The sequence below is a fragment of the Papilio polytes genome, unplaced genomic scaffold (genome assembly GCF_000836215.1).
Source record: "Papilio polytes unplaced genomic scaffold, Ppol_1.0 DF824180.1, whole genome shotgun sequence".
NCBI classification, from domain to species: domain Eukaryota; kingdom Metazoa; phylum Arthropoda; class Insecta; order Lepidoptera; family Papilionidae; genus Papilio; species Papilio polytes.
In genome coordinates, this window is record NW_013525024.1 from 75,587 (window position 1) to 89,698 (window position 14,112).

Consider the following 14,112-nt stretch of genomic DNA (forward strand, 5'->3'; position numbering starts at 1 on the left):
AAAATAATAAACAATAAAAGCTTTTTCATCATTTATTTTACCTTATAACCGTAATAGGCGAAAGCATTTATAATAAGGCTGGTCTTTGATAAGATCTTTGAAGAGAACAAATTGAAAATTAAACATCGAGTTGCAAGAACTTCCTCTTGCCGTTTTTACGAGCGGCCATTACTCTCCACCGGCGGCTTTAACATTTCTATTACCACTGCCCCGTCTATACCTGCCTTCCCTGTCTGAATAACTATAGGTACTGAGTCTTAAACGTTTATTATTTATTTTAATTATTTAAATTCTCGTATTTCAATAAACCTAATGGGGTACCTGAGAGACGCAGAGTAAAATGTAAATACACTCACACCTTATAATTTATAGATAAGTGAACAGCAACAAACCTCTTTACATTATAAATTGCACTTAAGTGCAAAAAATCTGCGAGTCACTGAAAAAGTTATAAAGGTATGCAAAAAAGAGCAAAAAAACAGTTTCAGGTCAAGCGATGTCACCCTTTTAATATTTTATTCCGTGCTTACATCAAATCCGCGCTAGCTATTTCTTTCTGATTTCCGTATCTTTTTATTAATGCCGTGAAAAGGTTCTTCCTAAAGAACACTACGGAAATTGTTCTAACTTCTAATGTTATGAAAAGCAACCTTGATTTCGACTTAATAATATGCTTTGTAGATTATCTTACGTTGCCTCCATGACAATTCATAAGAGAACACTTGTAACCCATACCAATATAAGAAATGCATTTTCACATGTAATTGGTGCTATTTCCTTCAAATAATTAATTTCAGTTTGAAAATCAGAAACTAAGTTAATAAGAAATTAGATTTTCTCAAATCATGCCACGCCGGCCTGTTAAATATTTATTCTACCCTTACATCTAATCTCAGTCGGGCGTTTGTGTCTGATTTACATACAATTTTTTATTTATACATCGCCAGGGTTGTTTGTTTCAAACAATTTGACAAGGGTTGCTTGCGACCGCAAAAGGGAGTTGATGGTAATAATCACGAGATGAAACTCTTATTAGCTAAAAAAATCAAACTTCATATAGTTTACTATATGTAGTACTTTTTAGATTTAAAAAATTACTTTAAAAAAAACGAGATAAAAAAGTTATATATGTCTCAGAATAAGGATTCCACATCCTACTATTCTATAGTTCCCTAAAGTTGATAAATGAAAGTCATGAACAGGATTATCTTAATCTTTTTATTAACAATAAAATGAATCATGTGCGATACATATTGAATTCTCAATTTTCTTTCATTGTCTTCTTGTTCCAGCTTCCTTTAACACCACGTCCTGTAATCTATTGAATGTTGAACACATGAACATTGTGTTTATAAAATGAATTTCCTAAATGTTTTTGGTCGACTGCCACGAGCAGGTAAACAGTGACACGAATCCCAACAATCAAATACATTTAAAAGTTAAAAAGCATTTTCGTTTCTGTGTTCAATTGCAAATGCAGTCCGCTTACCATTTTATAATCGAGAAATATGTAAGAAGAAAATTTATGGAATCTATGTAACAATAAATAACTTTTTTATTTACAGATAAAATTGTTTTTCCTATCTATTACACTTTTGGGCGTTTAAAATAAATTAAGCCATAGGTTATGACTAGAAGTGTTTAAATTATCCCAATGCAACGATGTGTCATTCTGGGCATGTTTTAAAAAAATAGGGTTATTTTTTTATTACCAGGAAAAATGTTGCCGGTACTGATCTTATAAATGATATAAAATATGGAAATCATAAAAAAGCAAATTATTTTTTTTATGGGAAAATACATTTATGTGATCACGATTTAAAGATTCTTTTTTAAATTTGAATTTGCTAATAAACTTTATTATTATTGAGTAAAAAAAAATAAAAAATAGTTTAAGATCGTACATTTAGTCTACAATATTGGATTTTATTTTTCTGGTAATTAAAAAAATAACACTATCAATAATATGGAAATAATATGGAAATAATATAGAAAGAAAAATATAAGCCCACCTTGCAAATTCTCAATCCTAACCCTCGTCATAGTCCCATCGGGTCACTCGTGGCACATTAAAAAAATGTTCCATTGAAAAATGTTAGCTTATAAATATGTACCATAGACAGTATTTACATTTTACTTAGTGATAAATTATTTTATTCGTTCTTACAATTTGGTACAGTTTTATGATCAGATCATATTAATAAATACATGTAATTACAAATTAAGAGACTAAATGAACATCATGAAAAGCTTTAACAATAAAAATTATTTAAAATGCGAAAACTTTGCATAACAAGATAAACAAATATAACATTTACCGATAATTTTATAAATAATTTAAGTACAAAACACTCATCAGTTACTTGATTAATAATATTTTAATATTAAAACATTTTTATCTACTTAAATCTTATTTGGCAGTAGTTGTTTTTTTTTTATTTACCAAACTGATGTAAGTATCTATCAGTTTTAAGCTACCTTAATACATAGGTAATAAATCGTTTTATAACAAATTCCAACTTACGATGGTCGATTTATTTATCAGAACTGATTCTGAGAGAACTAACGAGTTCGTTTACTTTTAAGAATATACACAGATTAACATATCAAATTTGTTAAAGAAAGATCTACCTATTCCCTAATCTGATGTGATATAAACATGGGAAAATGGTTGTGATAATTTACAAGGATCGGAATGTATGTATCGTTGAAGTCTTCCAGGTCTTTAACTATAATTAAAGCTCAAATTTAGTAGATAAGAAAGTACTGTCCTTTGATTCACAAACGTACAACAAAAATTCCGACGCTTGTCTTTGGCACATTCATTTGGCACATATTAAAACTTTTGAATACATTTTGGTTGGCAATACAACTCACAGATAACCTTTAGTTACACATTCTGCAATACAAGACAGTTTTACGGCGTAATAACAAATCAACAAGTACAATTAATTCAAAGATACTTTAATCCGCTGTATCTTAGCATGACAAACAACAAAGGTTATACAAACAGCTGTTATGTACAACAATCGTACGTTGAACATACAGGAGACATCGTGACGTGGCCTGCACACTGCCACAATATAAACACGTCGTAGATGCTCACACGCACGCGCACGCGCACGGGGCGGCCGCTCGCAGCAACACTACACACCTCGATGTACTTAAACGATAAAGGTTAAAGATAATATTGTCTGGGCAAAATCTCACTCCACAAACACTCGTCAATTAGTAGCGAGTCGTTAAACTAAGTATATGTATATAAATTTTGATAAAGTTAATTCGTATTTAACTATTCCATAATATAATTAATTCATCATAAAAACACTTCAATAGTCATTCGAATATTCACAACTTTGGTTACGTGGGTAAAGCACAATACGTTAAGAGTTAGGGCGCCACGCGGCAGGCGCAGGCGGGGCGCGGCCCGTGACGTCAGTAGACGGAGAGGCGCGGCGGGTGCGGGGGCTGGGGCAGGGGCGGGTACACGCGAGGAGGCTGCGAGGCGCGCGCTGCTTCCGAGGCGCGCCGTTAAATGATGCTCTCCCTGTTCCTCTCGTTCTCCTCCTGTGAGCTCAGCGAGCTGCCGCCGCAGATCTGCATCTCTATCTCTTGTAACCTGGGACAACAAAACAATACTATTAGTAATAATTAGTAATAAACAAATCTTCTAAAAACCCCTATATAGATATATCAGTTTACTGATAGAAAAATCTTCAATCAGTGACACATATGGATACGTGTTACGATTATAGAAAGACTATTTAAATTTAGAATAGACCCCAGACCTCTGATCGACTTCCCACTGTTGCTGGCTCAGTTTGGCGGACATGGCTGCGTTCTCCGTCTCGACAGTGTAGAGACGCTCGCGCAACCGCTTGATCTCGCACTCGAGCAAATCGTGCGAGTCGAGTAGTGCACGCGGTGCCGCTGCGCTGCCGCCCGCCGCACTGCTCCGCACAGACGAAGCGCACGACGCTACCGGCGACGCTACTCGTAGGGGGCTTACTGACGAACTGATGACAAAATACAAATATTATTACATTAAACCCAATCGGCAACGCATCGCCGCTACTCTTAAACAGCTTTCGAGAAAATCTAACTTTTATTTTGGTTCATAGTATCCGAAGAACGCGGCGCTCATTCAGTCTCAAGAACTGGCTGCCACCCTATTTAAAAGAAAGCCATGTGAAAGATTTAAAAAAAATGAAATTTACCTATAAAGCTGGTCCCGATAAGAAGGCGGGTGTGTAGTATGTAAGGGTGGCGGCAAAGGCGCAGCCGGTAGTTGCATTTCTTCAATAGGGATGCGACCGCTCGTTTCTACCAAGCCCGGTGTTGATTGACAACGGCCCATTGCAACTAAAATAAAGTGAACATTAATTTCATTTTTAGTTAACAATAGTTTGGTGCATTTTTTGTGTCAATGTTACCTTTTTCTAAGGGCGCCTTCTTATATTTCTCGAGTCTCTTGACGGCGATGGCTTCTAACCGCACCCTGGCGGCTGGGTACTCCTTCAGGACATCCCACATGTCCTTCTTGCTGAGCACGAACAGGTCCGAGTAGCCCACGGATCGCACCGACGCTGTCCGGCGGTTGCCTGTCGACGTGTCATCCACACACTCCGTGCCAACCGGTGCTCGGCTCATATAACTCATGCATTGTTCCAACTTACACATTTCATCAGTGCCAACCATGTTTTATCTCACCAAGAAAAACTGATGTGCCACTTTAATTCATTCAATTCAAAAGCCAGAACAATACACAAGTAATGCTAAAGACCGCCGATAACACCATAAAATTAAAAGTACAGGGAGGAGTTTTAGTTTTAATAAACCAAGCTTAAGAAGAAAAGTAATAAGTTAACTAACTTTACCTATAAACAAGAATTAAAAATTTTAAGACGAACAGTTTAAGATAAGGAGGGCATCATACTCAATCTTAAAAAAATAAAAGCAACCTCTATTAAAATATCCATATGTGCTTAAGTAAAATAAAGCGTTCCAGGTAGAAAAGGTATCTGATACCGTCTTCGTAGAAGACTCTAAGCATTACTACTCATTATAATGCCTATATTTTAACGATAACAATAGAAATTAAAAATAATCATTATAACTCAAGTGATAGAACGACTTCAATATAAATTAGTAAGTAAACATGACGAGTTACAATATTATTGGGATACATGCACCAAGAGGTCACGCCAAATATATGAAGTAATCGGGGAGGATGCAAAGCGACCGGGGACACTGCCTTCAATACAACCAAAGGAGATGAAACAATAATGGAAACCAAACATGACTGTAAAAGCTACCAATCGTAGGAAATCTAAATTAGAAGCTACTGAAAGGAAAGGAAAATATAACAGTTGGCCATTCACTATAATGAAAGATATGTTCATGAAATGTAATTTCTACAAAGATAAGCATGAAAAGGAGACTACAAAGAACGAAAGAATTCTAAAATGCTAATAGCTTTGATCAAAAAAATATAAAATGTAGAAGCGCTTCCTAGGAGAATCCATTGAATATTTGTTAGCGCTGAGTCAGTGCCCACCGTGCTACTCTTGGAGGGTATTTCCATTAGTAGCAGGTGAACTTCGTCGGCGATAACAAACGTTAAGGTCGATGTCCCAGAACCTGTTGGTGGCGGCGGCCGCTCCCTCGGCCTGACTGCAGCGTCTCCTCGAAACGTTTGCGTTTGCTTTTCAAAACTTTTCAAGAAAAAAAATAGAGTAACAATGGCGTGGCGTCTCGGGCCGTGGCGATATTTACCAAGTTGTTTACCTGCCGTGCCCATGTTCAGAATGGAAATTTCGCCAAAATAAGAACCCGCTTTTAGTGTAGCCAACACCGTCTTTCCGTTGTCGCCTACCACCTGCAGCTTGCCCCTGTTCACTATGTACATCTCCTTGCCGACCTCGCCTGAGGACAAATAACACATTGCTGATTCTGCTCTATTTTCAATAACAAGATATACTTATATTTATATACTCTCTCAATAAAACTCTAAATATATATTTTTTCTTTAGAAGCAAAATGTGATCAAATAAAGGTCTGGAGTGTAATATACCAATATAAGTCAATGATCGTGGCTATGATTGTGATTTAAATCAAAATTGGAAGTATTTCCTATTATAGCTAAATATTAAACGAATGGTTTGCTTAACTAAAAAAAACTCCCGTCTCACCTTTTCTACAAATGTAATCGCCCGGCGAGAACAGCACGGGCCGCAGCCTCAGGACAAGCTCGCACAGAAATCCCGCCTCCGTGTTCTGAAATATCTCCACCCTGCAAAATAGTATAAAAGACATAAAAACGAGTACTCATGCAAGTAAAATTCATTTATATAAAAACTTATTTTAATTACAAGATGTTCATCATTAAATTTTCCACATGAATGCAAGTCAAAGGAAAAATAAAAACATGGAGGCAGCAATAAGGAAACATAAAAAACACGGATCGCATAAACGAACGCTTTTGCATAATTCATGGACGTAAAAAGCGAATGTTTCTGTTTTTAATTATACAGCACGGGATATTAAGCTTCAACTGTCATTGCCGGGCTGCATTAATTAGAGGCCGTTCTGTTTACTCCTTGCTAAGTCATGGTCCAAATATACTCGCCTCATTCAATTTTCCAAATGACAATGAGTGAATACGACCATTTCATTCTACTTATAACATTCTCATTAACGAGTTTACACTGTTTTCGATTCTCGTAAGCCCGTAACCTACATAGTAAACCAAATAAAATTAAGAAAATAAAATAAAACACCACTACAGAAGAGTGTCAAAAATCCCTTTGTTAATCAAAAATCAGTAAATTCTGTAACGAAAATATAGAACGAATGTTTATCGACACAAGAGGCGAAATGTAATCCATTTTCCACGTTTCCACTTAAATTTTCTTTTATAAAACATGGGCCTGGTTCGAGATAAGCGCGCCGAACATTTTCCCCGACTGTGGCACAATTTGAGAAATGTTCTCAACAGAGATGGCAACCGGCCATACTTGCCGATTACAATTACAGTCTATTGTAGAAGAAAATTTCATGAACTCGAGGAATTGAAGCCAAATAATTTGTAAGTGCCGTGTACAAATGTATACTTGGTTTTGGAAAATAAATTTATGTTTTAAGATCTGTGACTGACCATTGTTAAAGCGTAAACCTAGACGTGAAATGTCAGAAGAAAATTTTAATGGCAAAGTAAAAGTACATTTCACAATGAAAAACTTTTCATGCACTCAGATAAAAGTAATGGATCAAACGCTTTCAAAACTTGATCTAAAATTTACCCTTTTGTACAAGTTGTCGGAGTTAGTTATAACTGTACTTTACTAAAAACTGTTTTTTTAATAAATAAATGCCATACAACAGCCATAAAAAACAACAAAAAAGCAAAAGAAAAATATATTTATTCTCTTAAGCTATTTCTTAAAAAATTACTTAGGTCCTCTCGTCTTTTGTTCAAAACAACAGCGACAGAGCATCAAAGGTAAACGTCAAATTATGGAAGGAAATGTAATAAGAGAAAATGCGAAATATAAATATTTAAAAAAAGAGATTTCTGCGACAAAAAAAGCAAACCTCTTCAACGTGTCAAGATGGACGTTGATGGCAATTTCCGCCTTGAGTTTGTCGGGGAGACAGGAGACAGCCTTTTCCTCGTCGGAGCACTTCTGAGTGAGCCAAAGATAATCGAACCATTTTATCACTTTGACTTGAAGATGCGTCGGTACTCTTCTCATCCGCATGTAAGTTTTTACGCCGTCTAGTTTCGCTGCAACAAAAACATTATTTTTTTATTATATATTTTCTGCTCATGCCGTTACACTTGCTAATTAAAGTAATATACAAATTGATTAAGTAATAATTTAAATGACGTTTCAGCGTTTTAAAGCGCAATCAAAATACCACGTGAATGTTTACGATTATTAATATGTATTAGAACCAACACTATTTTATAAAGGCACATAATAAAAGCCTTAATGAAGACGTAACTATAAAAATATCGCGAATATTTTTCCGTTAGTATAACATTGATTGTCGAATTCGGGCAAAAGAACGCCTTCGCTGAAATCGATTGAACACGGTTTGCCCATAAAGGCGAAATCTGTAGACGCCCACGATTGCTTTTTATTATTATTAGCGGGTATATTAAGTGATTTGTTGTATATAAGATACTTAAATGACGCTTTTCAAGTGTAGATTCCTTTCAGAGCATCGGTATCTTTTGTAAGTGTAATTTTTTGAACCACAGCGTATATTCAATTAAGTTTCATGATTAATGAATTTCATTCAAACGATTATGCGATGAAATATAAATAAATGGGTTTGTTAATTTTATTGACATTTTCAATTTAATCCAATGAATCTTACTTTTCGTTATATACTTACATTACTAATATTATAAATGCGAAAATTTATATGGATGTATGGACGGATGTTTGTTATATTTTGCCGCCTAAACGACTGCACATCATCATCATTATCGTTACCAGCTCACTATACGTTCCAACCGAGGGGCTCGGAGCCTACCCTAAGTTAGAGAGACTAGGTCATAGTCAACCACGCTGACCATGTGTGGGTTGCTTGACTTCACATATACCTATGATTTTAGCGCCAATATGTGCAGATTACATCACGATGTTTTCCTTCACCGTAAGAACGTCGGAAAAATTACGTACATATGAAAATTCGAAAGATCGAAAGTCACATTGGCTGTACATATCTCGATTTAATTCGACATAGATGTAGAGCATAGTATTTGCCGTATTTTTTTATTCTGCGTAGACTAAGAACGATTACAAGGGTGGCGAACCAATGTCATGTTAGAGCACACCACTGTTCACAAAATCAATTATGCACTAAAAATATGCATATGTTATATGAGGATCTCGAATTAATCCCTGCAGTATTGAATGTACCTAATAAACATGAAGTTAAAATTATTTAATGGAACTTCAACGATCGCATTAAACAATTTGCCACCCATGTACTAGTATAACATAGTTATCTATAAAAGCTAAACTATCTAGAATATTCATGCAGAAATTCAACCGGGTAACGTCAGATATTACAGTTAGTTTACAAGATGCTAACCATAATGTTAGTGATAGTCTAACATTTGCATAGTTTACACGACAATCGGTTAGGCGATATCTTGTAATCGTTACCGACTAATATCGACTGCGCTATTCCTATGAAATGTCTCACATACCTTGCAATATACACACAGTTTATACACAAACTAATGCTGACATATCTATACTATTATAATAAAGCGTAAACACACACTACTTTGTTTGCCTAAGATGTCAGCAATTACAGCATATTTTTGGATACTACTTTTTTAATGAAGCCCTACACTTACGTCACGCTTTAGGCTATATATTTTCACGCCATTAAACTTAGGAGATAAATATTTTGGATAAAAGCCTTAATGTGAGAAAGAGACCATAAGTTGCTGCCAACATCAAGGAAGCAAGATTGTCAAGGTTTGTAAGGTCATGTGATTTTGACATTTGCTATTGATAATTTGACAAATGTAAACAATACAATAATTTTATTATTATTCATAATTTACCGCGGATGAAGTCGCACGGAAACAGCTAGTATATGTATAAAATGAAATCCAGGACATCATTGGTCACTAAGTAAAGCTCTTAGATTTCTAATACTAAATTGACACTAGGGAAGAACACTAAAAGACTTCTGCAGCTAGAATTTTGTACAGATGTACATGAATTTGAAATATCGTTCAACATTTTATTATATTTATAGAGTACTAGCTTCCGCCTGCGACTCCGTCCGCGTGGCATTAATAAAAAAAAAGAAAGTAGCCTATGTGTTCTTTCAGACTATCCTCTACATCTATGCCAAAATTCATCCAGATCTATTCAGCCGTTTAGGCTACAAATTCTAACAAACATCCATCAATCCAAACTTTCACATGTATAATATTAGTATAAGTATATTAGTATGATTTGTAAGCTCTGTTTCCTTCAGTCTTATGAAAGATGTCTGACGCTAAAATCTAACTTAAAACAATATCGCAACAGTAGTTGCATAACGTATTTCGTTACTAAGTACAGAAATTCATGGAACACGGTGACGTCTGAATTGTAATGTTAAGTAAATCTTGCTTAATCACATCTGTCGTCGCACGTAAATTAATTCTAGTTTAAGCGCCTTACGTCAAGTATGCTGCACTTAATATCCTCTAGATGTACCAAGATGTACGTCGCATGCTGTAATGCATTTTGATGCTATGACACTATTCTATTAATTTACAAGGATAATTTTCAACCGAAATGCTTAACTAGAAATAAAAAATTGTAATAAACATAGCCTATGTTACTCAGCAATAACGTAGCTATTTATTGATGAAAGATTTTTAGTAATCTTCCCACTAGTTTTTCAGTTATTTAAATATATATATATATAAATTAACAAATCTTTCGTCTTCATACTACTAGTATAGAGTATAGATAATACGAAAATTATCCCGAAAGTATAGATGAAACATGATGAAAATAACAAAAACTCGATTTACAGCGAATATTAAACAAGAAAAAAACATTTTTCAAACCACACCACAATAAAAAAAGTTGTTAATTTATCTTCTAAAATTCGTTCAACAGTGAATTGTAGTCTGTTTCAATTTAATTTATAAAATACAAAAATAAACGTCAAACAAAACGTTCGTGTATAGAGTTTCCGCAATTAATTAAACAGCTCGACTATCAATGAACTGCGCGTTAATTAACGATGATAGAGACAGCGCGCGAACCAACGCTCTCAGACGCCGTGTTAACGGATTATTTTCACGGCGAGTTTCCACTGTCAAAGTACCTGTGTAACAACAATACTGCTAGGCAACTTAATCTCTGACAGTTCCTATGTACGATAGTACTCAAAACTATTTAATTACACAGCTTCTACTTAAAGCAAAAGTATGTATAAATACACTATGAAACTAAGCATTAGAAATAAAAAGTTAACACTTAGAATAACCCAAACAATTGAACATCTCGTATAAGGTTACAACGTTTGTAAAACAATTTTCAAAGCAGTAAAATTTTAGGAACAGTACCACCGCGTAAGTTTAATCCACGCTGTCTTAGTGAAACAAGTAATTTCTCCGCATCTGGCAACTGAACATTATTATTGCAGACATTTCGAGTAATTTAATTCCACTTCCAGTTGAGCCTAGCGCCGCGCAACTTGCAGCCAGCGGGAGAGCTCGTCGGAAATAAGCTGTGTAAAAATGCGCCGTGCAGATTCGGCGTAAACATTTCAATATTTTTATAGACCAAGCTTTCAACGAAATCCCGCGACAGAAGGATTCTAAGTGACGTCACAAATTGCACATTGTTACAACAGTTAAAAAAATAAAACAAGAGACTGTTCTATAATTTGAATTTTGAAAGCCCCAACTCAGATAACATCAGTTACCTCTTTTTTCTTAAATAAATGACACTCTCTTCTTAAATAAAAGACAGATGAACAATAATAATTACCAAGTTATACAAAAGCTTGAAAAAAACATGTTTTGTGTACTTTTTCGTCAGTAACACGGGTGCGTGAATCTTGCACCAAACGCAAACAGAGCGGGATCGTGGCCTACGGGCATAATATAAAATTCTACGAGCGACATGACTTTGTACGTACAAAGCCGGCACGAGTAACCGCGTTGATTGCGTAGCTACAACACAACTCGTCCAACAATTTGAATATAAACTAGGTGGTTACTCGCCAGCCGGGTGATCCACGCCATGTTTACCCTGCCTGCCTCTCTCACGACTATATCTCTGCACGATACAACGTTCGATGCATCGACAACCATTCGATACAAAGATACGATTAGAATATATATACGAAAAAGATACGATTCCTGTAGCCAAAACAGGTAAATGATATTTCAATGGAAGTAAATCAGGGTTAAAAAGGTTTTTTGAAGGTTTATAAAGCTGTTATTTGTAGAAGATAAGCCTATGAAAGGTACTCTTTTGAGAAATTGACAAAGAAAATATAACAATTTTTCTCTACGACAATCAGTCTTAGTAAAGGTACACAAAATAATCTACATGTCATAGTACCTAGAGTATAGTGTTTATGGTGATGAACCAAACTTTTTTTAAAGAAGATGGCAAATTAGCTTCGGTAACTTCGGTAACAGTGAGACATCACATCATCGACAACCATAAACATCCGCAATATCGAAGAAAAATTTACAAACAACAGAGAATAATAACAATGTTAACTAACATACCAAAGTTTTGTTTAGTATTATTTAAATAATAAGCAAGATCGAAATCTCCGTAGTTATAATTTTCGGGTTCTAAAATCCAATAGGAGAGGAATACGAACAGACAACAGTCGCAAAACTTTTAATTGGTAGCTCAAGTATTCCTCTATGTCGGGACTTTAACGCAACGAGATTGTCAAAGTAAATAAACTGGGTGTGTCTTATAATGACTTAAAATAATAACAATAAGTAAGGCAGAACATCTTTGTCTTCGATCCGTTCAAAGAGAAGTTTAATTGCTTAAAATTTAGAGGCTTAATAAAAAAAATATATGGTGATGATGATAAATGTTAAGGTTAATAAGTTTAATTTCGTCTAAATGTCATAGTACGAGTAATCTTAGCTGCTATATGCAGAATTGGGCAGGTCTAGTGACACCGCAACATGTTATATCATTGCCGAGTGTTTGTTGTGGTGACGGACGGTGACGGACGGTGACGAACGGTGACTGGGGGTTGTGTGCTGGTGGCGGCGAGTGCGAGTGGATCAATTATTGTCGAATTGTTGGTGTCGGGGCGCGGCGTGGCGCGGATCGATGAGGCGCGCGGGGCCCTCTGCCGGCCGGGCGCGGCGCGGCGCCCGACTTTCGCCGAGCTATTTATAGCATTCAAGCCGGTGACCCATTTCGCTGCAGCGCCGGCGAGGAAGGTCACGGATTCAGCCGGCTCTGCTCTGCCGTCGCGGCGCCATTGTCTTTTCAACCGTGCTGCAGTGCTAATTAAAGTTGTTGACACTCCGCCGGCTCTTTCTGCCTTCATAATGCTCGCCTTGTCCTTTTTCCGAATAAAACGTAATGGAGATGTATATTAATGCATTTTAGTGCTTTAATTTTTTTATTAAGGTATTATTTGTGCACTTTTGGAATATCACAATTTTACATTTAAATAAAAACTAATTGGGAATCCCTTGAGCATTTGCCTTCTCTCATTTATTTCAATTAGTTTTAGTGTAAGAACATTGGAAAATACTAAAAAAAATAAGTGTACTTGTTCTGTCCAAGTCGTAAGTTTTCAATAACCAAGAGCTATTAAACATCTATCCGAAGCTATTAGGTTATTGGCTAATTGTTATTCAGCATTCGTATTGTTGAGGCAGTGGATTTCCAGTGGAGTGGGGACGTGACGGGACGGGACAGAGGACGGGACGGACATGTCACGTCGCGGCACGTGTTAGCACGTGCACCTGCTTAGCGGCTTAATGCGAACACGCCTCGTCGCCAACACTCACGGATAATGGACGGACTTTTTAAGCTGCGCGCAAAAGATAACATTGACCATCATTAACATAAACCGCACCATGTTTAAAATAAAATTATTAACCCTGTTAAAAGCGAAAGTGTAAATATCTTTCCGGTTATAACATTTTCGTCAAAATTTTCATATATTATGAAGTTTTATTTTACAAAGTCTAGGCATAGGACCGAAACGATTAATTAATAGATCCTAAACATAATTTTTATTGATTATCATTGCAATAGAACAAAAATTGATTCATAACGCTTTAAACGATATATTTACTAAGTTTTTTATGACTATTATGACAGAAAGGTTATATAATGAAATGGATCAATATCGATTATTAGATGTGGCGTTGACTTCGCCGTAACTACTTAGGAACACATCAATCTTACCTTGAAACTCTTTCCTAGCGGTACTGACGGATGTGACGATGTTGGCCACATGCCCCAACACGGTGGCAAAGAGTAGTAACCCGAACAGAAGCTGCGCGATTACAAACACGTACTCGCCTTTACTCCGCGGCCGCGGTAGATCTCCTAAATAAAGAACACTTACATT

The 14,112-nt window shown here is 35.9% G+C and overlaps 1 protein-coding gene across 1 annotated transcript in view; it reads right to left on the reverse strand.

Moving 5' to 3' along the window:
- Window positions 1-2,359: 2,359 nt before the first annotated feature.
- The window catches only part of LOC106110962 (cyclic nucleotide-gated cation channel alpha-3), a 29,135-nt gene continuing 17,382 nt past the window's right edge, over window positions 2,360-14,112 (reverse strand). Inside the window, exons 5-12 of the mRNA XM_013292931.1 lie at window positions 13,947-14,090; window positions 7,594-7,786; window positions 6,192-6,292; window positions 5,788-5,925; window positions 4,434-4,601; window positions 4,218-4,362; window positions 3,789-4,016; window positions 2,360-3,619 (exon numbers count right to left, since the gene is read on the reverse strand). Coding sequence (XP_013148385.1) covers window positions 3,532-3,619; window positions 3,789-4,016; window positions 4,218-4,362; window positions 4,434-4,601; window positions 5,788-5,925; window positions 6,192-6,292; window positions 7,594-7,786; window positions 13,947-14,090 — 1,205 coding nt within the window. The 3' untranslated portion in view covers window positions 2,360-3,531. The remainder of the gene's footprint in view (window positions 3,620-3,788; window positions 4,017-4,217; window positions 4,363-4,433; window positions 4,602-5,787; window positions 5,926-6,191; window positions 6,293-7,593; window positions 7,787-13,946; window positions 14,091-14,112) is intronic.